The 26698-nt window shown below is 44.7% G+C and overlaps 1 protein-coding gene across 1 annotated transcript in view; it reads left to right on the forward strand.

Annotated features, from left to right (window-relative positions):
- Nucleotides 1-1455: 1455 nt before the first annotated feature.
- LOC138452175 (uncharacterized) overlaps nt 1456-26698 on the forward strand; it is a 276023-nt gene continuing 250780 nt past the window's right edge. The window contains exon 1 of the mRNA XM_069604954.1: nt 1456-1556. Coding sequence (XP_069461055.1) covers nt 1504-1556 — 53 coding nt within the window. The 5' untranslated portion in view covers nt 1456-1503. The remainder of the gene's footprint in view (nt 1557-26698) is intronic.

Consider the following 26698-nt stretch of genomic DNA (forward strand, 5'->3'; position numbering starts at 1 on the left):
CTATCCCTTTTTCCCCCCATCTTATGGTAGTTCACTATGTTACCTTTCCCATCATCTTTTCAGACAATATACATTGTATGTGTCTATTAGTAATTGATACTTTTTCTACAGTATGAATTGAAGTTTTTAAGTCTTGACTGTGGGGTGTTTGTATTTGTCATTTGTCTATTGTGATTATGCAGGTTCTCCTCAATGTTTTTAGTCGATGATATTGTTTGTGACAAGGAAGTGGGGTGGAGTTACAATTGAAGTGGTGTACCACACTGGCGCTGTCCATGTTCACATTTCTAAAGGCATTCTGTGACAGCATTGGTATCTTCTATGTTCATGCATTCAAAGTCATCCACACTTTGCTAACCTTTGTCGGTTTGAAAGGACATTTTGTTTAATATGCTGACCCTCATCACTGGTTACATCGTGCTCCAGTTATCCCCGACTGAGGATTGGTCACTCATAGAATGAAAATTCAGTGTACAACTATATAGGACTTACAATCATCATTGCAAGGAAAACTGCTCCTTTCTTAAATGCAAATGTACACTATTTACTAACAATCACCACTCTGTCCTGCTTTACTCTTGCTGCAGAATTCCCCAAATGGGAAAATAATCTGTCCGAATTTCTTTTGCAATTAAAGCAAATGTATCGCTGCTGCTTTTGGTAAAGAATCCTACCACTCAAGTGATGATGTATGCAGAGTTTTGGTCAAAAATGTACTTTCACAATTTAGTTATTTTGCTTTCTATTTGCTTTATTCTTCTGCATAAAACAGGACTGAGACATATGCTCTATTACTGCCTGTACTTTTTGCTTTTCCATTTTATCAGGACACTGTATTTTGGTTTTTGCTGTTTTGATAAAGAAAGTGGAGTGCAGCAATAATAAAAACTGCACCCCCAAAAAAAAGTGGTTTCTCGTAAATAATATAGAGCACACTGATACAATACAATTTACATTGTCTTGCCCACCCCACAGGGGGTTTAGATTGCATCACTAGGATGAATCATTGGTGAATCTGTATATACACCATAATTTTTCAATATAATTAACTACATACAGAAGTTATAGTATGTTGCAACTTTGCTTGGCGGCTACCCCTTCCTGTGACGCACCACCAGTTATCCCCGAGATCACACACATGACAGTATGAGGGTAGGTCATGTCCATGAAACAGTGAAAACCCTAGGCCTTTCTATTTAGACAAAATGGTTGTTGTGCCCTGAAGCTCGTTTTAATTAACGAGCTCTCTGGCATAATACAGTTGTGCATATCCCTATCAAGCATATCCTTTTCTAGGTCATGGTTTTCGAAGCTCTATCTCTTTACTTTTTTTTTTTTAAGACAGGAAATTGTGGTTTGTATATTCCGCAATGAATTTGGTTCCTCTTGTAAGCTATTTCTGAACAAGTCATGCATTTAAAGGAAGTGCTGAAAATCTATGCTTTTTGCAGACGAGTAGAATTTATTCTGATAAGCAACACGTAAGACGAAGCCTGTGCACAGATGACAGGCACAACGTTATCTTCTGGAGGATGGAAAGATGGACCTGGCGCTAGGTAGGAGTTCAAATCTGGGAGGAGGGGGGAAGAGTTAAGCCTTTCCGTCGAAATCAGGAATTGGCAGAAGTTATCAGACTTTGCAGTTTGCAGGATATGAGAAGAAACACGGTTATGTGCACTTGCCCTGGCACAGGTAAAAAGTAGTACAGGTGTGCGATGTATCAACACGTTATATTTAGGAGACTAAAGAAAACGTCTTTAATGCTGCTATGCAAGTGTATTTTTGCAGCAATTGTTTTGATCTCGCTGATAGGTGTTTTTAGACTATATTAACAGAAGTTCATCACAGGAAATAAGGAGCCCAGTAGTTTCAAATAGCATTGCTGAGGGACGCAACCATTAAATTAAATGATGTCCACATTAAGACAGAAAGAACTCCATGGAGATGATCAGAGACTTGGTGTATGTGCAGTTGCCAGAGTGCAATTCACGTTGTCTCTGGGCACTGCGTGAGCATTGTATCTGGGCACCGAGAGAGCAAGAGATCGAGGACTTCCTAACTTTGATTTGATCAGTAGAGAAAGCTTTTCAGGGCCTTGCATAGTAAGAAGTTGGGCTCTCAAACTCACAGGGATTCTCAATGGGATTTGCGCATTCAAGCTCCTAGCGGTGTAGTGGGCAGCAGTGTCCATCACCCATTCGTCCGATACTGTTAGCTGGAACTTTTACTCCACTTCAGTTGTTGGAGTTGTCCACTTCTCCTTTGTTTAGTTTGCATTGTGACCATATGGTTAGAAAAAAGTCCTGCAAAAGGGTTCCCTTTGTAACTGTTAATGCGACCACAGAGACAAGCCATAGAAAGCCAGCATTGAGAGTAAAGGATACTGACGTTTGTTGCACAGTATATATAACACAGGAGTTCGCAAAGAGAAGAAGAGTAAAGGTGAGATGTAAAATGCAAGCAATCTTTTATATTTGCATTGATGGATCGGCATCGGAGTCGTCTGCGCAGATTCTGCATTGGTGTTTAAATCAGAAATATTTCAAAGTTAATCCTGAACATCAGAAGTTCAGTTTATAGTACACGCAATTATCTTTTTCAAAATTCAGACAATTTAGAACATCACGAAATAGAAACGTCACATTAACTGCACAATATTGTCATTGTATACAAGGGAACGCATAGTCTATTCTCAGCTTCGTTCTTATCTTTACATCCACAGTGAGCTTCCCTTTCACCAATCTCGCTTTCATGCGGGCTTCTTAACCACAACTGCTCTACCATCTGCCTCAAATTAAATTCTAAATGCCCAACATCTTAAACGTTCACCTATCTTGGTTCTACTCTATATCAGTGCCGCGCTGGGTACAGTTGACCATCCATCCTGCCCTGCTTTCCAATCTTTTATCTCTGGGGTTCTCTTATACAGCTCTTTGGTGGTTTTCTTCTTATCTTCCAACACTTCATACATCATCTCTGTATTCTTTAATCTCAGATTGCGCTTTCAGGTTCATCTTTATACTGATGACACACAATTGTGCTTGTCTTCTCCTCGTTTAATCATTCTACGCATCAACATCTTTCATCCTGCCTTTCTGTGCTCAAATCTTGGATGTCTTCTCGCTTTCTTTGTCTTTACCCGAAAAAACTGAAATTCCACTCTTTCCTGATTTGTCCTCGATTTCCTTACCTTCTCCGTTCTCTTTTCCTCTGCGTCAGCTTCCTATTGGCCATCGACCATGCAATCTAGGTTTTATTGTTTCATTACATGCCCAAATTGCTGCTGTAGTTCAATCCTATAACGTTCACCTTTTCAATGACAGGAAAATTAATAATGTGTTAAGTTTTGCTTCTTCTAAAGTTGTGTTGCAAACTGTTCTGTTATATTGGTGCCATTATTGCTGGTCTTGTGGGCTTTCCTAACTGTGCTATTTATCCTGTGTGATCCATGCTGCACTCTGAGGTGAGAATATTGTTTGTTCTATACTTTTCTTCCAATGTTTCTATTAATCTGACCATCTTCATTGGTTTCCGTCAAACGGAATGTTGACTACCAGTTTCTTTGTTAGGTTTTTAAAAGTATTCACACTCTGGCCCCACGCTACCTCTCTTTCCTGGAATGGCTATCTCATGCTTCTAGAGTATTGTACTCTGCTTCTCAATTCTTTCATCTGTTCCTTGGCCACCCTGTACGCCTTCTTCTTCTTGCGCCTTTGGAGAGCCGTTCTTGTCTTTCTTTAGCTCTACTTAAGAAACGTCCTTAATCTCATCTTTTATATTCTACTTTTATCAGAAATCATTCTTCTTCTATCCACTTTGTCTTGTAAGCTATTTCTTTAGATCATGCAGTTTGTAATTGTTCTCAAACAATTGCACTGCTTAACCTTGTTGTGTCACACTACATAAGCATTGTAATACAACAATAAATAAAAATAAGCAGACTCTAGGGAACAGGAAATACAATTTCTTCTAGAATTCATTCTGTTTGTAATGCTGTTTAGAGATCAGCGTTCGTAGTTTACTTTTGTGCACATTCTTAAATAACAGGTAAGTACTTGCGTAACATGCAAGTTCCTACACCTGGTAAACCATTTGCCTCAGCTGATCAATGAAATTGAATGTATGAAAATGTAAGAATGGTGTATGAGTATGACTATGTTTGTGGCTTTTCCTTTTAAATTGTATTTGATCTAAAGGTTAGGGTGTGTTAATGTGTCAATTTGTTCTTATCTATTTACTATGTGTTGAAAATGTGTATTAAAAAAAATATTGTAAAGTTAAAATGTCAGCTAAAACAATAAAAAAAAATAAAAGAACAAGTAAGTACTGCAACCACTTAGTAAATTATTATTAAAGACAAAGAGCCTGACGTAGAAACGATCATTCTCTGCTTAAGGTTGCTAGAGAACTGCATCACAAAGGTAATGGTTATGAGACATACATATTACATTCTTAGTGGCTCATTGATGTTCTGTTCCTTGGCCCTAAAGACCTATTGATCAAGGGTTCCTTTAAACAATGTAAGTCGATGATAAGGCCAAAAGCTCCTTGTCCCCATGCATTTGCTAGCACCCCCACCTATTATATTATGCAACAATAAAGATGCATAGGGTCAGACTCTCAAAACGCACGCACCTCATCACCTGCACTAAAAAAAGGTGCACCCCATTCATCTTGGATGCACACATTCAGATGCCCCATTTCTCAAATAAGGGGAGCATTTTTGCGCATTTCAATGCACATGTCGAATCTACAAATGGCATGCACGTTTTAATGTACAGAAATTAAACATCTCCCTCTGTGCCTGTTTGGACCATGGGAAGGGGCAATGCATGAGAGGTTCTTTAGGGGCCTGTCACTTTTTAATGTGGTCCAGCACCCATATGGGTGCTGGGAACCTGTGTATACTTGTAATTTTAATTGTAATTGTTTATTTATACAGCACTTATACACAGGAGGAGTGCTTCAAAGTGCTTCCAGCTGGGAGGGAGCAAGGCAATACAGTAATCAATCTTAGGCCTTGACATTCTGAATGATCTAACAGAAACAACTGAAGGCGTTTCTATTAGTAAAGTGCATGAAGTATTATAGTCGCGACCAAAGCTAGGGAGTGGGTGACAAAGATATGGGGGTGATTAGTGTATGGAGTATGCTCCCAACATTGATGTATTGCAAGGGGCTAGCCAGCAAATCTTTGTGCTACTGTTCAGCCCTGCTGAAATGTGCAAGCCTCCTTTGAGACCTACGCATTACTCCATTGAGTGTTGAAATTGTTTAATTGTGTTCATTTTTGAGAATTTGCCAGATCAAGGCTAAGTAAAGTGGTTGTTTCGGGAGTCGTTTTTTAGAGTGGGATTTCAGCATTGATCGGGGAAACATATTGTTTCGGGGGCAAAAGAAAGAGTGGGAAAATGGCTGGTGTTAGGTGCACTCTAAAGGGGGTGATGTCTGCTTCAAATCCGAGTTTGAATAATTAAAATGATGGTTTAACCGGTTTGCATCTATTAAATCCCTGAAAGAGAGGTCTTATGAGGAGATTTGAACTCTGTCTTAAAGTTCTTGATGTGCCTCCCTTTTATTTACAGTTGGCTCAAAAAGGATCGACCCATATGTACCTATCTGTTTAAATTAAGGGTATTTGATACAAGTGTGGAAAAGGGCAGTAGAATTAACCAAAAAATACAATGTAATTAAACCGAAAGAAAAACAACTTCAAATCAAAATCAATGGTGTGAAAACTTTCCAGCCCAGAATGGACCATGTTTTGAATGTTTTGATTTGAATTATTCGAGCCATGTCTCTTGCTCACCAGGTTTTCTGTACCAGTAGTCCCTTCCATGGTCTGGGACATCCTGGGAGAGCCACAATGTCTACTTGCCTCAGGAGTGGAGACCCTTTCCTCTTCATGAATCCGCTTACAAGAAGCAAGTCAGCACCCACGGGGGCTGGAAAGGTGGCACGGGCGGGCGGCACCGCTAGAGTACTGCCTCTATGGGATCTCTCACAGTGGCCCGCTTCAGAAGGGTCTAAAGTTGAGAAGCTGCTGATTGGTGCTGCAAGAATAGATTTACAGAGTGTTCCTAGACATTTGTTCACTTTATGTCGATGCGCTCATCAATTGTAAAGATACATTGAAAGGGGTCAGTGTGTATTGCTCTATATACAAAAAAGGAGTGTCCCTTTCCAATGCACAGCTCTGTTGGCATCCTCTAAATGTGGAGCCATCTCATGCATTCCAGTACTGGCATGTGGCACCAGGCTCTGGCGGTGTAGCTCAATGTTAACATTCAGTTCAGTTTGCTCTTCCAGTCCCGAGCTTCATGGGTAATCTGCTTCACACCTGACCAGTGGCTCTCTCCTGACATTTCAGTGCTAGGCTCCTGGCACAGATCTCCAAATGCAGAGAAAATCTGTCATATAGCACCTGCCGTTCTTTCTCGGCTGCTATTGTACCCATAGATCTCTAGCAATGTGCCTATGTTCTTTCAAGCATGAACCACTATGTCCAGACCTGTACTTTGGCTTGCAGCTCTGCCAGCGCAACAACCTCTGCTGCATGCAACTCTAGTGATGCATTTCCATCCTGAATTGCTAGACCCCATATTCATTATATTCTGCACCAAGACAGACAACGCTTCTATGGCACACTCATCTTTGCAATGCAAATATAGCCCTGGTGTGTTTGGCCCTGGCCCACTGTCTTGGCCATAGCCATCAATCCAGGGTGGGTCTACTATATGACTTCCCCCCTCCCAAGACGAGGTACGGAGAGAATATCAATCTTAGGAAATCTACAATAACATAGATAACTTTTATAACAGGATATGGTTATGTCCTGCGTTCTTCCATAATAAAACACTGGATGATTTCATATTATTTTGCTCCAGAAGAAACCCTATATTGAAAGAAACATGAACAAGGCACTTACTGGCACAATACATATATGAGCACTCCTTCCTGGCATACGTAACAATAGTCAGTTGCAAATTTAGGCTTCCTGCTGCCCTAGGCTCAAATAAGTGCACGCGCCCCCCAGCTTTACTCCACCTCTGCCAGACACTGCACCTTCACCAAAGTCTGCCCCTTCAACAAACTCTGTCCGTGTTGTCCAAACTATGCCCCTTCAGCCACATTTTGTCTCCCATTTTAGCTCCATAACATTAAAAGGACATTTTAAGGTTACAGGGATTAGAAAGGTATTTCTTCCTCTCTATTAATTCAAGCCTGTCACCCTCTATGTTATGTTAGTTGAAAGAGTGTTTTCAGATCTCTGCTGCCCATGATTTGGAGAAGGCAGTGTGTTCTACAGTGGAGTGCACTACAGGTAATTGTTACAGCTAATTCTCTACTTTGGTGAGGTCCAAAAGCAATCTTTTAGAGGATGTGATAAGAACATAAGCTGTCTTCCAACTTGACACAAGTGAGAGAAGGTTGGAATGACGAATTTTGGTTTAAATGCTAATATCTGATTTCTCTCACAAAATGCCTGCTGTCACTCTATGTGAAGCACCTAGACTGGTCTGTAAAATTAATGCAACATAACTAAATTTCAACATCCGGTCTTGTCAAATGGTAGAGTTTACATATTTATTTATTTATTATTGTTCGCTTGTTAGGTGCTTATACAGGAAATACATTCTGTTTCAAAGCACGCACAGGGCAGAAGGGAGGGAACATGGGATAGCAGTACAATTAAATAAAATAAATACAGAGGGGGAAGGGACGGCTGAACCTACTATGCCCTGTGAGTATTCAGAATGTGTAAGTGCAGGAAGGAAGAGGGCAGTGGGGTAAGTCCTGTGATGTCCGTGCTTGATGGGTTAGCTGCAGATGAAGTGCAAGGTATCATAAGTGCTATGTTGCCAGGAGCCGCATTGGGTGGAAAGTGGAAATCTCCAGTGCCAAGGGTGTGCATAGGCAAGTGCTGAGGAAGACAGATGCTATGGAGATTGGGTGTGAGTGGTCAGAGGCTCATAGGATGGATAAGGGTCCAATACGCCAATCACAGCAACTGTGGAATTAGCAGAGGAAGGAAGAAGGGAAGGAGAAGGAAAAGAGGAGAGTCTTGAGGTGCTTTCTGAACTTCAGAAGGGCCTGCTCAAGATGCAATGGGAGGGCGAGGCTGTTCCAAAGGAAGGATCCAGCTAAGGAAAGTGAGCGGCCTCCGCTCTAAGAAATATATGCAAGTGGTACATGCACATCTTATACCCATTCTCATAGTTACAGCTCTGGTGTTAGCAGTTGGCAAAATGGAAATAAGGCAAGTTACCTGCTGCAGCCAAAGTACCTTCAAATCCCTTGCGCCGGAACATCATTAAAATATGGCAAAATCTCAAGTGAAATTTGAAAAAACTGCCTGGGCAAAAACACCTCAGTAGAGTAAACACAGTTGGAGAAGATTCTTAGAATCTTTGGCTCTGCATTCCAACGGTGGAATAATGGATAAGGGAGACCTTGAACATTCATGTGTGGCGGCAAGTGTGAGAAACTAGAAGGTGTCTCACCCGCTAGTCCCCAGGGATCTGTCATCAAGGTGGCCAGGACACATCCAATCGCCTTTGGGACCAGTTCCTGGGGGTGGACCATTGCTGGAGGATCACCTGAATGAGGGTTCTTTGTGGAGTGGGAGTGGGACACTAGATGGTGAGAGTCAGTATCCCCTTCCCTGTAACACCTTTTGCCCATCTTACTGGGCGGAATACCTAAGAACTCAACCTCGGCCCTTTCCCGACAAAAACACTTTCTCACGGACAGCTCATCATGAATGAAAACAGACTAACACCAGAGCTGTGTACCTGACATGTCCCAATACAATGGTCAGGCAATTACTGAGCTTTACACACACCTGACTTCCATCACACTTCCCCACATGGATAAAAGACGGAGCATGAAAGCACACTATGTGCAAAGCAAAGGACACAAGGAAGCAACATTCCAAGATGGCAGTTTAATACGAGGAGAAAGACGGTGTGACCTTTTCAACCCCTTATTTTTGTGAACCTTGGAAAATAAGAAACCTAAGACCTGGGACTAAAGCTGAGGAAACCTGCATTGTGTGTCGGATGTACCTGGGGTTCTCCTGTGTTGGTAACCAAGGCGGGGAGGAGCGGTGGCCACTGTGGTACTGTCCTTGGCTCCAAAAACAAAGCAGCGCCAGTAAAGACAGCACAGACAGTGATTCAGAGAGACTGATACCAGACCAGCCTGTGTTGGAACCAAGGTTGCAAGCAGCAACATTGTACGAAGAAATCTAAAAAGAACATGTGTGAAAAGTATGGAACGAATAGAGGGTGCTAGAGGGCCGACCAAGATGGCCACTCCCCTGTAATCTCTCGGCTACCTCCCGTATGAATCCTGTTTAATTGCGGCAATCCTGAGGCAAAATCATTAAATCCTCAAGAAATACACTACCCTAGCGCAGCACCTCATCCCTGCCGAAAATCCGGAGAGAATCGGTCTCGCCTTCCGCGATAAACCCACTGCGTGGTGCGGGCCGCACAACCGTGAACCATGTGGGGCCCTGGAACACCAGCCCGCCTGGCCACAATCCTCTGTAGACGGACAGGAGTCACCCGTGAGACCTGCCGTGACCGGCAACAGCGGAGAGCAGCACTGCAAGAATTGCTCAGGACAGGGGCGCCGCCCCACCGGCCCTGCGGAGCAGCTTCACGGCTCACAGCCAGCAGAAGGACGGTGTCGGAGTGAACACCCGCAGGTGAGAGGCGGGTGGCACGCGTAGGCACACAGAAGCACACAAAACAAGCGGGACGGCGAGTCTACCCTACGCCAGCAAGAAAGGGTCGCTCAACGGCAACCCTGCCATCTCGGCCCATAACGACTTTCCGCACGGCTGGGTCTCAGCCCCTTGCGCGGCACACAGCGGCAAAATCTGAACTTGAGACGAAGAGGGAGAGACTCTAAATCCCTGCACGACTGCACTACGACCCTTCATTCGTGCACGCCTCTGCAGCGCCTTCTCTAAAACTCAAAAACTCAAAAACTGGATGATCCTACACCGCCGGCCTCAGCACGGGACTACCAACTGAACTGCACCCACACACCCACCAAGATCAAGATGGGGAAGCCTGACAAGTCCCAGAAAAGACTCAATGTTGACGCGGGCCCAAAACCCAAAACGCCCAGACCGGAACACCGCCCCGAATCCCCCGAATAATCCATCGGAGGTAGAGCTACCGCAACAAACGGACATTAGGGAAATCATGATGGAACTAAAAGCTGGGATAGGTGGCCTGGACAGCAAGATAGACTCGCTCTCGTCCAAGGTGGACCTGTTGCAGCACCGTCTCGAGAAACACAGTGATAGGCTCGACTCCGTCGAACAGAGAGTGTCAGATCTGGACGACGGCACATCAGCACTCACCGCCCGAGTCTCCACGCTTGAGGGCCAAATGAAAACCGTACTAGCCAAAAATGAGGACTTGGAAGGCCGCCCCAGACGAAATAACATAAGGATAGTCGGAGTCAGAGAACAACAACTACCAAACAGAATGGAGGAGCACATCGAAAAGCTATGCACTGAGCTATTTGGTCCTGCAGTTCTGTCGCAAATATTCGTAGTGGAAAGAGCCCACAGAATACCTACAACAAGACCTGCTCCGGGAGCTCCTGCCTGCCCGATCATCGCCAAGCTCTTAAGCTACAAGGACAGGGACGCGATCCTGATAATGGCAAGAGAAAAGGGCAAACTACACTTCGACGGGGACAACATCCAGTTTTACCCAGACTTCTCGCCGTCAGTCCAAGCCCAAAGGAGATCGTTCACCCATGTTAAACACAGATTGCGCGCCAACCAAATCACGTACTCAATGCTCTTCCCGGTGAGGCTTCGCATTAAACTTGAGGGAAATACCCACTTCTTCAACTCCCCAGATGAAGCACACTGTTCCTTGACCGGCAGGGATATAAATCCGCAAACCAAATGTCCGGAGCCACAAACAGAGAAAGAGTGGGGAGAGTCCCTCCTTGATGAACACCCGCGCCACTGATCCAAAGCAAGAAGGAAACAAGCCATCAGGACAATCTTTGCAAACGGGAGGTTGGGGACTAAGCCTCGGAAGGCCACCTGCGCCCCGTGCACAGCACGCCTTGTGTTCTAGTTGGGGGGGTTCCAAACGGACGAGTTGGGGGTTGTCCGTGTAAGGAAAATTATTTTATTGTTGTTGTTGTTCCAAACATGTGCCATGCGCCATCGCCTAACCGCGGGCCTTGTCCCGGGCCCTGCCGCTGCCCTTCGTACGCCCTCCCGCCTGATGCAGCTCCCGTGCAATCCAGCCACCCCAAATGTCAGGACACCGCCGAGGGGTGGCCCACCACTTTTTCCACAAACGGGCTCCATAGAAAACACCATCGTTCCAATTCAAAGTAGCAACCTGGAACATTAGAGGGGGCAACATCCCGGCCAAGACACGAATGATCCTGCAATTACTCAGACGTCACAAGATCGAGGTGGCAATGATTCAAGAAACCCACCTTTTACCTCAAAACGAACACCTGTGGGCCCGCAGCTTGGGATGCCACGTCTACTTCTCTTCATATTCATCCTATGCCAGGGGAGTCGCAATACTTCTTCACACTTTGCTGGGGTTTCGCTTGATAAAACAGAAAGAGATAATGATGGAAGGGCTCTTTTGGTTCGGGGCATGGTGGAGGGAGAGGAGGTGGTTTTCGTCAACTCCTATGCTCCCAAAACAGACGGTGCAAACAACTTTGACTGGGTGCTGTCCCACCTTCCGCAAGTGCGAAACGCTACCATAATCTGGGGAGGCGACCTGAATACTCATCTCGACCCACAGAAAGATAAATCACAGCCAACAACCGTGCACCCGTCCAAGGCTAGCCTACAATTGAAGGAGATCTGCAAAGTATTTGACCTATCAGATATATGGAGGATCCAGAATTGGGAAGCCAGAGACTACACATACCACTCAAGTGTACATAATACGAACTCCCGCATCGATTATCTGCTAGTCTCCGCACACAGTAATTGGCAATGGGGAAGCTGCCAAATACTCCCCAAAACCTTCTCGGACCACGCCACAGTAATACTCGAATGCTGCTTGTCGACTACCGGACCACGGCCCCCCCAATGGCGTTTCAAACCCAGATCTCTTGCAGATCAAATATTTGCCACTGAACTAAGCGAGGAAATCAGCACCTTTCTTGAAATCAACCATGGCACCGTCAACTCTGCCGGAGTGCTGTGGGAATCACTCAAATGCTATGTAATGGGTGTCTGTCTGGCCAAAGAAAACGGAATCCTGAAACTTATCAGACGTGATCTAGAGACCAGCGAAACACACCTGAAGAAACTGGAAAAGCAGCAAGCAGCTCACAGCTCAGACCACATCCAGGCAATGTTGAAAGAAGAACTTCTCAACTTCAGAAACCTAGCTGAACGGGAGTTCAAATTTCTGGGCCACAATCATAGAATTAGACAATATGGTGAAGGCCAGAAGCCTGGGGCCCTTCTTGCTCGTTTTATAGCTGCAGACAGGAGGCCAACAAGGGTGGACAGTATCCGAACAGCGCAGGGAAATATGCTTCACAAAGAAGAAGACATAGTCGAAGTATTCAGGGCATTCTACCAAGAGCTATACAGCGCCGGGCGCCCGGCGGATACGGAGGCAATCCGGAATCTCAATGGCACAGAACTGTAATGGGTGGAGAGGGAACTCTGTGAGCCGCTGAACGATCTCATAACTCTAGATGAGATCCAAGAAGCCATTAAAAGTCTACCGCCATCCAAAGCCCCGAGGCCTGATGGGTTAACTGGTGAGTTTTATTAACACTTCGCCCCTCTCATAGCCCCTCTTCTGCTAAATGTCTTCAAAGAAGCGATCGAATCTGGAATTCTCCCACAGACATTAAGAAGCCAACGTAATACTGCTACACAAAAAAGACAAACCACCCGAAGATTGTAAATCTTACCGCCCCATATCACTAATTAATCTCGACAACAAAATCCTGGCAAAGATCCTCGCTAACAGACTTCTCCTGCTAATGCCTGAACTGGTACTCGCTGACCAGGCAGGATTCATATCTGGCCGAAACACCACATTCGGGATACGTAGAATGTTTGGGGTTCTGGCAGCCCTCGACCCCGAACAGCAGGCGGTGGCGGTGCTGCTGGATGCCGAAAAGGCGTTCGACTCCGTCGAGTGGCCCTTTTTGTTCGCCGCGCTGCAACAGCTCGGACTTGGGAAACAGTTTCTTAAGCTGGTTTCACTTCTCTACAATCAGCCCCTATCAGCAATCACTCTTGGGTCGACTCGCTCGGCATATATTAATCTCCAACACGGCACCAGGCAGGGATGCCCACTATCTGCCATGATATTCACCTTTGTGATGGAGCCCTTAGCAGCGGGCCTCAAGGAACGCCAAATTCAGAGAGGGCTCAAAATAGGACCTCACCATCTGATAATATCCCTTTATGCCGAAGACATAGTTCTGTACATGCAAAACCCCAGCGAAAACCTTAACCCAATCATGCAAGAAATAATAAAGTTTGGGTTGGTATAAGGGTTGAAAATCAATCAATCTAAATCAATCGTTTTTCCCTTAAACACAAAGACCAATATAGTTCAAGACGATTTCAACTTCCATTGGGAGAAAGCCCACGTCCGATACCTAGGAATCCGAATGTCCCTGAACCATCACGACATATTCAAAGACAATTACGAAAGCACACTGAAATCACTAAGAGATAAGGTGAACAGGTGGAAAACTCTACCACTCACCCTCTGGGGAAGAGCCTTACTGGTAAAAATGGTAATTCTCCCCAAAATCCTGTATCTATTCTCCAACATCCCCATCCTGTTGTCTCGGCGCTTCCTGTGTAATCTGAGAAGTCTAGTTCTAGACCTCATTTGGTCAGGCAAACCCGCAAGGGTGGCATACTCGTCCCTCGTACTCCCGGTCACTAAGGGTGGCCTAGCTCTACCCGATTTAGAACGGTACTACTGGGCAGCACAAGCCCAGTTCCTCAGTCACTGGTATAAGCCCCAGTTCATAAGACCACACGTACAGATCGAACGGGCACTGGCCTCACCCAACCTGCTAAGGGCCGTGATCATCAGCAAACAGGCTGTGCCACATATAACGCTGAACATAGTGCAAACGACTTACACAATATGGCGGAAAATGCCCCAAAACTACAAGATACAGTTTAGATACTTTCCTCTACTACCAGTTAAATTCATCCCCGGGATCCCACTCACCGCTGAGAAAGTGTATCTGAACTGGGCGGATAAGTGCAAAATAAATACACTAGGTGACCTTTTCATACAAGACACCTTCATAACACTGCAGCAAGCGAAGGAGAAAGGTAGCACCTCCTCCCTTGATATCTTTATGTACTTCAGAGTGCGGTACACCTTTCAGGCCCTCATTCCATCGTTCCCACAACAACCACCCACCTGGCAGCTGCTGCACGGAGTCATTCAGGCACAAGGGGAGGGCAAATTGGTCTCATCTATTTACAAAGCCCTGCTTATGGACACTCTACCATCGAACCCCAAAACGAAAGCAAGATGGGAAACCACGCTACAAACACCCATTGGAGATGAAGACTGGGACTATATCTTACAAAAGACTCAAAAAGTGGCACTTAACTTCCGCTTCAAACAAATCCACTTTAACTTTCTGCACCAAACCTATTATACCCCCAAAAAAAGAAACAGACATCACCCCGGGTCAAATGCATCTTGCGACAGATGTGGGTCCCCTGATGCTGACTTTTTGCACCTGGTGTGGAGTTGCCCAACAGTGACCAAATTCTGGTCGGATGTGCTCGATGAAACTGACGCAATAATTGGCGAGAGGGTGGGGGACTCCCCACTAGTGGCACTCCTAGGACTAACGAGACCCCCTGCCCTCGCACGTTAGAAAACTGGCAAGCATGCTATTGGTACTGGCACGTAGGAGAGTGGCCATGGCGTGGGGACTTGGTACACCCTCCACACTAGCGAACTGGAGGGGAGACATCATATATTGCCAAGAAACAGAAACGGAATTCATAAAGACACTACCCCACCACGCGAGACCCCCAGACATTTGGGGCCACACATCTCTCACCTCCTCTCCAGCACTGTGTCAACCGAGCCACCTGATCAGCCACCACAGACTTCACCTGAGTAAATCAAAAGCAATAGTAGCTTGTTGTGTAATGGGACTGTCGGGGGTGGGGGTGGGCGCGGGGGGGTGCAATGGCAGTATGTTAGTAGCCCACTCTTCGGGCTTGTTGGTACACATGTTTTACTAAAACGCAAAAATAAAGTTTAAAAAAAAAGTATGGAACGAGTGAGACAAATACAATTGAAAACCAGAGGAGTGACTGAACTTTAGAGGCCAAGAAAGATACCATAGACAGAGTGGTCCAGCGCCATGTGGGTGCTCATTTGAAGGTCTCTCTTAGGTATCAAACTGATTGGCAACTGTGAGAAGGGAAATTGAGATCAAAGTGGTCCTGCAACGGGTCAAGCTAAACCCTGTGCACATTTGAAAGTCGTTGATAGTTTATCGCAAACTGAAATTGGTCCGAGCCCAGCTGAGGGAGACTAATTGTGTAAGAGGAAGAATCTGAGCCCGGCTGAGGGGGCATCCGCGGTGAACCCTGAGTCACCCGAGAAAGAATATTCTCTAAACATTGTAAAAAGGGGGATCTGAGCCCAGAAGAGGGGTATCCACAGTAACGAGTGTGATAAAAAAGGAATCTGAGTCCAGCTGCGGGGTATCCAGGGTGAATCACATTGATTGAATAATAGTAAGAGAAAATTAACTTTGTGTTCTGTTTTGGTGAATCAGACCCTCTCAATCAAGAGACTTTGTAGTAAAGAGACTTCGGAACAGAAGGCCCTGACGCTGGTAATGGAACTGTATCCGCTTGCCAAAGAACAGAGTGTGTGCTTTGCTCGAGTGAACCGCCTTGTCCTGTGCTGAAAACGTGGGGAAGGGAGACAAATGACCTGAACATCCCGACATATCATTTTGTGAAAATATCTTTTTCGTGAACACTTCCCCACAGTATTTGTATATAGCGGTAAGGATTGGAGATCAATTCTTTTTTGTATAGGCCCTTTTACTTTGACAAGACTCCACTAGGACTGCATTATTATTATTTGATGGTCATAGCTTGCTTCCATCTGTAGATTTAGGGTTAGATAGACGTTTATCACCGCCTTTTTGAAGTTCAATAAACATTGTTGAACTGTGGTAACTTGTGTCTGTCTTACTATTGATACCATGCCTTCCTTACAGAAGCAACAGCACTCCTCTTAGCTGCACAATGCAGTCACCTTTTTTTTATAACAAATGTAGTTATACATACTATTTACATCAATGCTGTTTGTGCAATTGTTCAAAATACCCAACACTTCAAGAGTAAAATTGAGCAATGGATCAGGCATTCCAGCACAATATTCCCTTTGTTCGTATAGTTCAGGCTAAGGGTCTTGCCAGCATGCGCTTAAGGTAATTTAACATATTTGTTAACTCTGTAGAGTTGGTTGGACTATACAATACATCAGAACATTTTGAGATGAGTGGTATAGATGCCCTGCTGTCATTTGAAGTACTGTTTCGCAGTAAAATTCCTATCTTGTTTACAAACTATAATGAATGTAAAGATTACTTATAAGCATCACAGTTATGCATTGTGTCACATACTTTGCAGTTGGTTCTATTTGTAGTACTGAGCGTGCAGTAGAATGTCATCAAAGACTCATGATAAACCCAGCAGGGATGCAGTTTGCCTGCTTAGCACTGAGCAGCTTCTGTACAGATAGCTGAATGGATATCTTTACGAAACACCTTTACAGCTGTGAAACAGTGTGTACCTCTGGCACGCAGTTTTTGTTCTCACTCTTCTATGGCTTTGCGTATCCTTTCACAGGTTTCTTGATGCACTTGCGCTTTCAGATTTACTCTTCGCCATTTTAACATGTTTATGACCTATTTCATGCTTTCAAATTTTGGGTGGCCACAGACTTCTGAAATTTGGGGACGGGGAGGGAAATTAGTGCTTACCTCAGAACATCATTTTTGCAACAGTTTAAATAATGCATGCCATGTATTTGAATTTAAAAGTGATTTCTATACAAAGTGTACGTGTTTTATAGATTAGGAAGAACTCCAAAGATAATGTGAAGTGGCAGCAATAAAAACAATGAGGTGTTGGCAGTTTTGCATATTAAAGAGCATTTTGGGAAGATATGAATTACCAAAGAGCTTGATGTCTGGCATATATGTCTGTGAGACTTGAATGACTGAATCACTAAATACCTAAAGAACGCTGGGTTTGGTACGTGTTTCCTTTTTTTTCAACTAAAGTCTCCCAAACAATAAAGCTTGGCTATCAGAGACAAAACTGTCAGAGTGGAATGACGGCTAATAGCTCAAAATTACTCACAGAGTTGTGGATCAGCCAGAAAATTGGCTTCATATTTAAAAAGTGACAACCAATAAATTGAAAATAAACTGCAATAAAGTGCTGTTCCTCTGGCAATTTATTTATTTATTTTTATTTATTTATTTTTGTATTTTTAAAGCGCTCACACAGCCCGCGGGCATCGAGGCGCTGTTACAGGAATTTTTTCAGTTGTTTCAGTTGCGCAATTGTGTAAGCGCGGACCCGGGGATCGCACCTGTGTTGCTCTGTGTCATCCTGCTTCCAAGGCGCACACGTTGCCGCTGAGCTATCCTCCCGGGACAATCTGCTGCCCTTGGCCTGGGCCTAGTCAGCCTTGTTGTAAATACATCTATGACACTAGTACAGTACTAAACCTTGGCTCCTACTTAGCTCACCTGCCCTACTCTCCAAAATGGTTGCCTATAGGACCCTCTGCCATGGGATTTCATAAATGCCCCTTCCTACTCGCCCCCCCATAGCCACCCATATCAATATTGAGCTAGACGGCAGCTCCTTCGGGGACCCCGCCATGTAGATGGCCTTCAGCAGGCTACCTTTCAGCCCCACAAACCAGACTACCTTACAAAGCCTGGCCCCTATCCCAAAAACCCACATGGCCCTTCAAGAAAACCTGAGGTCCGAGCTCTGGGTTTTCTTTTCAGGAAAAAATGAAAAGAGCACTTTTTTCATTTTATTTCTTTCAGCACAGAGCTCGTGCCTTTCTTTCCATTTCGGCAAGATGCTCTATTGGTTGCTATGCAACCTAGAGCCCACCCATGTGCCTGCCAACGGGAGAAGTGCATGTCTGACATTAATCCCTCACCGTGAGCCCAGGCCAAAGACCAGAAGCGTGTGTTTGTAAGATTTGTATTGCATGTACACGTTTGTATGTATGTATGTACAGGCGTGCAACTAGGCAAACATTTCGTGGGGGGGCAACCCTTCAAATATTGTGAGAGGGGCTAACTTTAGGGATGTCAGGGGAGGGGAGGACTTCTGTGGGTGCATCTAACTTCTTTTCATGTTCTAATGAGACTATTCTAGTGCAGCTTAAATGTTATAAACTGTTAAATCTCCCCTTCACCTCTGAAACACACTTAACTGTTGTGAGAATTGCCTGTCTCCTGTCCCCATGCCTTTTAATCACTGCCCATATATACAAATACTAACATTCCATCAACATTTCAATTGCCTATGAATGCAGGTGCTAACAATGAAACACTTAACATTAGTAATTGCAGGACCTTTGTTAACAGTGCAGCTCCAAGCACTGTTTATTTTCTGTGTCCAGTCCTGTCCTGCCATGGCTCTGCAGTTCAGCGAGGCCAAGTCAACATAACCCAAAATGTCTGACAGTTGAGAGGCGGGGGGAAGAAAAAGCTTGATTTGCCCAACAGTTGTGCCACTGTGTGTGTATGTATGTATGTATGCAGGGCCGGCTGAAGACATGCCATTGATCGATGGGGGCCGGCCAGTGCTGTAAAGTGTGATATGAAAACGAGCAGCATGAATAGATGGGGGGGTGGGGGTGGGAGGGTGTTAGGCAGGGCCACCACAAACTCTCATGCATCTTCAGCTGGCATTGAAATTACAAATGAGAAAGCACCAAAGTTGCTAACTGCTTTTCATGGAATACATGGAATTCTGACAACACAAGATCAAGCACAACATGTGATATGGCATATCCATAACAGTGATTCAAACCTGCAACCCTTTCTGAGCTCATAACGCACACAGGCCTATGATAGCAACACTAATAGTAAAATGGCTGCTGACCATGAGTGGTATATAACTATTTGGACACATGCATCCTTTGGGCGTCAAATGCTGACTTCCCTGCACGTATTTCTGTCACAACCAATTATTCTTGCTTACTCACAGGGGGCTCTAGGCTGTCACCAGTGGGCTCACTCAGGTGCCGGGTGCTTACTCGTAGGGTGACTGAGGGCTGTCACCTGTAGGCTTTCTTGGGTGCAGTGCGATTACTCACATGGTGGCTGTGGGCTGTCACTCGTGGGCAAGCTCAGGTGCTGGGTGCTTCCTCGCAGGTATTTGTATATAGCGGTAAGGATTGGAGATCAATTCTTTTTTGTATAGGCCCTTTTACTTTGACAAGACTCCACTAGGACTGCATTATTATTATTTGATGGCCGTAGCTTGCTTCCATCTGTAGATTTAGGGTTAGATAGACGTTTATCACCGCCTTGTTGAAGTTCAATAAACACTGTTGAAATGTGGTAACTTGTGTCTGTCTTACTATTGATACCAAGGCTTCCTTACAGAAGCAACAGCATTCCTCGTAGCTGCACAATGCAGTCACCTTTTTTTTTTATAACAAATGTAGTTATAAATACTGTTTGCATCAATGCTGTCTGTGCAATTGTTCAAAATACCCAACACTTCAAGAGTAAAATTGAGCAATGGATCAGGCATTCCAGCACAATATTCCCTTTGTGGGTTTAGTTCAGGCTAAGGGTCTTGCCAGCATGCGCTTAAGGTCATTTAACATATTTGTTAAGTCTGTAGAGTTGGTTGGACTGTACAATACATCCGAAAATTTTGAGATGTGTGGGTAAAGAGGTCCTGCTGTCATTTGAAGTACTGTTTCGCAGTAAAATTCCTACCTTGTTTACAAACTATAATGAATGTAAAGATTACTTGTAAGCATCACAGTTATGCATTGTGTCACATACTTTGCAGTTGGTTCTATTTGTAGTACTGAGCGTGCAGTAGAATGTCATCAAAGACTCATGATAAACCCAGCAGGGATGCAGTTTGCCTGCTTAGCACTGAGCAGCTTCTGTACAGATAGCTGAATGGATATCTTTACGAAACACCTTTACAGCTGTGAAACAGTGTGTACCTCTGGCACGCAGTTTTTGTTCTCACTCTTCTATGGCTTTGGGTATCCTTTCACAGGTTTCTTGATGCACTTGCGCTTTCAGATTTACTCTTTGCCATTTTAACTTGTTTATGACCTATTTCATGCTTGCAAATTTTGGGTGGCCACAGACTTCTGAAATGTTGGGATGGGGAGGGAAATTAGTGCTTTCCTCAGAACATCATTTTTGCAACAGTTTAGATAATGCATGTCATGTATTTGAATATAAAAGTGATTCCTATACAAAGTGTATGTGTGTATTGATTAGGAAGAACTCCAAAGATAATGTGAAGTGGCAGCAATAAAAACAATGAGGTGTTGGCAGTTTTGCATATTAAAGAGCATTTTGGGAAGATATGAATTACCAAAGAACTTGATATCTGGCATATATGTCTGTGAGACTTGAATGACTGAATCACTAAATACCTAAAGCACGCTGGGTTTGGTACGTGTCTCCTTTTTTTTCAACTAAAGTCTCCTAAACAATAAAGCTTGGCTATCAGAGACAAAACTGTCAGAGTGGAATGACGGCTAATAGCTCAAAATTACTCACAGTGTTGTGGATCAACCAGAAAATTGGCTTCATATTTAAAAAGTGACAATCAATAAATTGAAAATAAACTGCAATAAAGTGCTGCTCCTCTGGCAATCTGCCGCCCTTGGCCTGGGCTTAGTCAGACTTGTTGTAAATACATCTATGACACTAGTACAATACTAAACCTTGGCTCCTACTTAGCTCACCTGCCCTACTCTCCAAAAAGGTTGCCTATAGGACCCTCTGCCATGGGATTTCAGGAATGCCCTTCCTACACCCCCCCCCCGCCATAGCCACCCATATCAATATTGAGCTAGACGGCACCTCCTTCGGGGACCCCGCCAAGTAGATGGCCTTCAGCAGGCCACCTTTCAGCCCCACAAACCAGACTACCTTACAAAGCCTGGCCCCTATCCCAAAAACCCACATGGCCCTTCAAGAAAACCTGAAGTGCGAGCTCCCGGTTTTCTTTTCAGAAAAAAATTAAAAGAGCACTTTTTCCATTTTATTTCTTTCAGCACAGAGCTCGTGCCTTTCTTTCCCTTTCGGCAAGATGCTCTATTGGTTGCTATGCAACCTAGAGCCCACCCATGTGCGAGCCAATGGGAGAAGTGCATGTCTGACATTAATTCCTCACCGTGAGCCCAGGCCAAAGACCAGAAGCGTGTGTTTGTAAGATTTGTATTGCATGTACACGTTTGTATGTATGTATGTACAGGCGTGCAACTAGGCAAACATTTCGTGGGGGGGCAACCCTTCAAATATTGTGAGAGGGGCTAACTTTAGGGATGTCAGGGGAGGGGAGGACTTCTGTGGGTGCATCTAACTTCTTTTCATGTTCTAATGAGACTATTCTAATGCAGCTTAAATGTTATAAACTGTTAAATCTCCCCTTCACCTCTGAAACACACTTAACTGTTGTGAGAATTACCTGTCTCCTGTCCCCATGCCCTTTTAATCACTGCCCATATATACAAATACTAACATTCCAACAACATTTCAATGGCCTGTGAATGCAGGTGCTAACAATGAAACACTTAACATTAGTAATTGCAGGACCTTTGTTAACAGTGCAGCTCCAAGCACTGTTTATTTTCTGTGTCCAGTCCTGTCCTGCCATGGCTCTGCAGTTCAGCGAGGCCAAGTCAACATAACCCAAAATGTCTGACAGTTGAGAGGCAGGGGGAAGAAAAAGCTTGATTTGCTCAACAGTTGTGCCACTGTGTGTGTATGTATGTATGCATGTATGTGTGTGTGTGTGTGTGCAGGGCCGGCTGAAGACATGTCATTGATCGATGGGGGCCGGCCAGTGCTGTAAAGTGTGATATGAAAACGAGCAGCGCCTCTGAAAAGGAGGCATGGCATCATTGTGCTGCGTGTGGTAATAGATGGGGGGTGGGTTGTGGGGGGTTAGGCAGGGCCACCACAAACTCTCATGCATCTTCAGCTGGCATTGAAATTACAAATGAGAAAGCACCGAAGCTGCTAACTGCTTTTCATACAATAAATGGAATTCTGACAACACAAGATCAAGCACAACATGTGATATGGCATATCCATAACAGTGATTCAAACCTGCAACCCTTTCTGAGCTCATAACGCACACAGGCCTATGATAGCAACACTAATAGTAAAATGGCTGCAGACCATGAGTGGTATATAACTATTTGGACACATGCATCCTTTGGGCGTCAAATGCTGACTTCCCTGCACGTATTTCTGTCACAACCAATTATTCTTGCTTACTCACAGGGGGCTCTAGGCTGTCACCAGTGGGCTCACTCAGGTGCCGGGTGCTTACTCGTAGGGTGACTGAGGGCTGTCACCTGTAGGCTTTCTTGGGTGCAGTGCGATTACTCACATGGTGGCTGTGGGCTGTCACTCGTGGGCAGGCTCAGGTGCTGGGTGCTTCCTCGCAAGGGAGCTGATGGCTGTCACCCATGGGAACGCTTAGGTGCTGGATGCTTATTCAATTGTGAGTTAGGGCTGTCCCCCATGAACACCCTCATGTGCCGGGGGCTTCCTTGCAGGCGAGCTAGAGACTGGGGGAGCCTGCCAGCACCCTGGCTCAGGGATGCCTTTTGTAGACTGCATGAGAACCATCCAACACCATCCTACACAGCCTCAGTCCACTTAAAGCCCTGGTGGGGGCCTCCTTTCAACATGATTTTCTGGTGGGGCTTGCCAGTGAGAAAAAAGTCTCAGGCACCCATGACATTTATACATTATAAGGCATTCAGTCAGGGGCCAAGGGTGCGTAGCTGCAGATTGTCATGAGATGGACAGCCAACAGAGAGCTGAAACACCAAATGTCCACTCGAACACAATTAATCAGTCTTTGTCATCAAGGGACTTATGTAAACGAAAGCGGAGTAAAAAGGCAAGAAGGTGATAAAAGCCTTGCTGGATACCAAGCGAGGTGATGGCCCCTGAAGCGTTATAGAAAATGTAGCCGGTAGCATGTGCACTGTAAAGCACACATTTAAACATCCTGATTGAAAGGTGTACATTGGTGACTGGCAATGTGGGGGCAGCTGCAGCCCCCCCCCAAGCATCGAGCCCATTTCAACTGCAACGGTTGAAATGCCCGGATGAAAAAGAGTCACTCTTTTATTCGGTTCATTTTTGTAGCGTTTTAATGAGTGCAATAAATATAAGGAGAGGAGTTAGCATTTGTTCTTAACACAGCACTTCACCTGCAGAGCCTATGTTCCCGCATTCCTGGGTGGGAGCTCTCACAGGCTGTGCCTGTCACCTGTTTCACAATGTCTGTCAACAATTAGCAACTAAATTAACATTAGCAAAACAACATGTTTCTGGAACTAGAAGGATGTGTGTGAATATATACTAATATGAGTCTGTGCATGCCTGCTGCACGCATATACAGAAGGCTGTCTTTGTTTTTCTTGATACATTAGAATGTGTCCTATTGTTAAATCAAGCCTCTTCAGACTTGAGTGGGGCTGCAGTGTGGCTGCTTATTCGCGGCAGGTGTTGAAGGCATCTGTCTTGGACTGCATTGTCTCCTTTATCAGGTCCACAAATCAGGAAATTACTTTTTGGCCCTGTTTATCATGTTGTCATGTCTTTGAATTTTAGTGGCCTTATGGTACCAGCAAAGGCAGTCTGGAACGTGCAGACTGCAAAGCACACATTAAATGTCCCGAATTAAGTATGTTGCTGTGTCTTACGCCTGCCAACATAAAGCCGCTGCTCTAAGCCCATTTAAACTGAAAAGGTTCAAATGCCCTGATGCCGTCCATACATGCTGGAGAGCTACGTGCATGTTTTTAGGAGGAGGGTGAAAAAAGAAGTGTTTTATAATTAACGTGCTACACAGTAGTACAAAGAAATTAAAACTTTTTAACACGAGACAAAAAAGTGTTCAGGAGAGATTTACATTCACTACGCTATCATATATTGGGCCTCATTACACGGATGGCGGTAAGGGTACCGGTAAATCCTTACCGCCTTACTATGAGGTCCCTTTGCGGGTTTGGGAATTTAACGCCTGCTTTTTGCAGGCGTTAAAAACCAAGCCGCAAAGGGACCAGGGAGCTAATTATGGTACCGCAATTTGCGGCACCGTAATTAGCGCCTTCCCCATTCCCATAGAGCCCTATGGGGCAAAAATGGGAATGGGGAAGGGCAATGGTGGAAGGGGGAATTACCGCCCTGCCAACCTTGGAATAGGGCGGTAATTTCCCTTTCCACCAAGGCGGTGCCGGTATATTACCGGCATGAACCATGGCGCTAATAGCGCCATGGTTCACCGCCATCCGTGTAATGAGGCCCATTGTGTCTACATGTTCATGGAAAAGTGATTTGGCAGTCCTATACTGGCATCATTTATGGCTGCTTGTACATGAAAGTAATATACAGTCACTATACTGGAGTATCGTGTTTCTCCGGCTTTCTGAAATGTATTTAGAGTGATAGATACTGGCATAGATAGATTGTGCCTCTGCTCCATAAAAGTAACTTCCAGTGGCAATGCTTGCATATGTTGTGGACACAGGAATCATGAAAATGTAAAATACTTCCATGTACTGTTGGTGAAATAGCATCTACTCAATTGTTGTTCACGTTTTATCATGTTTTATCCTAGAAAATTGTAAATTGCATGGCTTTTTACCCCATTTTTCTCAAGGATTTTACCATACGATGGAACATTTCAAAACATTACTTTAAACATTTTGTCAGAGAGGACACCACTACTAGAGCTCCCTCGCTGCGCTTGGTGGCTCACACCAATTCGTGGGAGATGTTAATAACCCTCCCCCTGCCACCACGGACCTCAAATTGTTTACAATGCCAGTGCCCCCCAGGATCCACCCACCCCCGGTACCAAAAAGCTGACTCTACTGTTAGCCTGTGCACAATCATTTTACTGGTTGGTGCACAGTGTAGGCTGGTACATTTGGACACCAGGGGACAGACTCCCTGGTCCTTAAACTGGTTGAATGATGTAGTGTTTGATTTGATTTCATCTAGTACAGTGCTCAGTGTCTACCATCAGCAGCACGGTCATGCCTGGCAGCCGAGGCCGGCCCCTGGTGTCTGTGACACACCCTCTGCTTCTTTGAGAAGCTTTGGAGGGCTCAGCAGGTCTTACAGGGGGGCCCCACATTTTATATTATATTACGCCACTGCTCACACGGCCTGTGACACTGGCTTTTCCCCGGCTACACTGCTCACGCGCCACACATTCACTCCTCTGGCCCCGCCAGCTTTGACCGGGCCGCTCCATGCTTACACAGCACTGCTCAACATAATCTCCCCAGACCCTAGAGCTCTTGAGACTGCAGCACCCGGGCAATCTGTTTTATTGCTGCACCAACTGCATTCTGTTCTCTATTTAACCATTTAAACGTTTTTTTTTCCCTTTGCACCTTACACCTGGCAAGGCATTGTGTTCTAGGACACTTACATCATAAGGACTCTGCAGGGTTATGCTACACAGTCAACAGAATAGTAAGGTAGGTATAAGACTAATGCACTGAATGGTATACAGGTGGATCAAATAAACAAAATGTTTGCAACAACTAGAGTGTGCAAATTAATTTAAATCCCCCCCCCACCCCGCAGTTGTGATTTGTTTAATTTAGCCCTAGTTAACTGTCCCTAAAACATCCAATATTGTATAGAGTTTGTGTCTAATCCTGGATTTATAGCACACCTGGACTTCAGCTATTCTTTTTTGTTTTACATACTTAGAAACCAAAGTCATTTTATGGGTGTATAATTATGATACATTTTTGTAGTTGTCAGCAACAGATACCTTAACACAAATAGCAAAAGGAGGAAGAGGAGATAGGAGAATCACAGAAGAACGTCTTCGAGGCTGTGCAGTAAAGAGAAGAAGGATATAAGGGGGTGAATCAGAACTCACAGACAGACCCTCAAGGGTTTGGGGCTGCTAGCATGGAAAAGGACATTTCTGGGTGCAGGTGGATCTTGTTGTTTAGTGCTAAAGGTAGGGGGCCGCAGGAGGGGCAGTAAACAGTATAATTTGTCAGTAAGAGGCTACACATTTCCAATAGGGGCAAACCCCTTATGACTGTTTGATCAAGCAAAACTCTAGAACCGTTACATCAAGCAGAATTATTCAGTAAATTGAAAGGTGCATGTGAGGAATACCCATCTGGCAACGGTGCAAAGCCTAAAATGATGCAGGTAATTACTACTCCAAAGGGTCAATCTACTAACCAGATCCCCCTTTGTCACAACTCCATGCCAAAAGCATAATGCACTTGTGCCCTGCTGCATCAGTAGCCTGATAATGTCAAGATTAATCAGGTGAGTACAAAGGCAGCGAATATGGCAAGGGAAATGTGCACAAAATCGCACAGTGAAT

Source organism: Ambystoma mexicanum, chromosome 1p (assembly GCF_040938575.1).
Source record: "Ambystoma mexicanum isolate Mex_15411 chromosome 1p, UKY_AmexF1_1, whole genome shotgun sequence".
NCBI lineage: Eukaryota > Metazoa > Chordata > Amphibia > Caudata > Ambystomatidae > Ambystoma > Ambystoma mexicanum.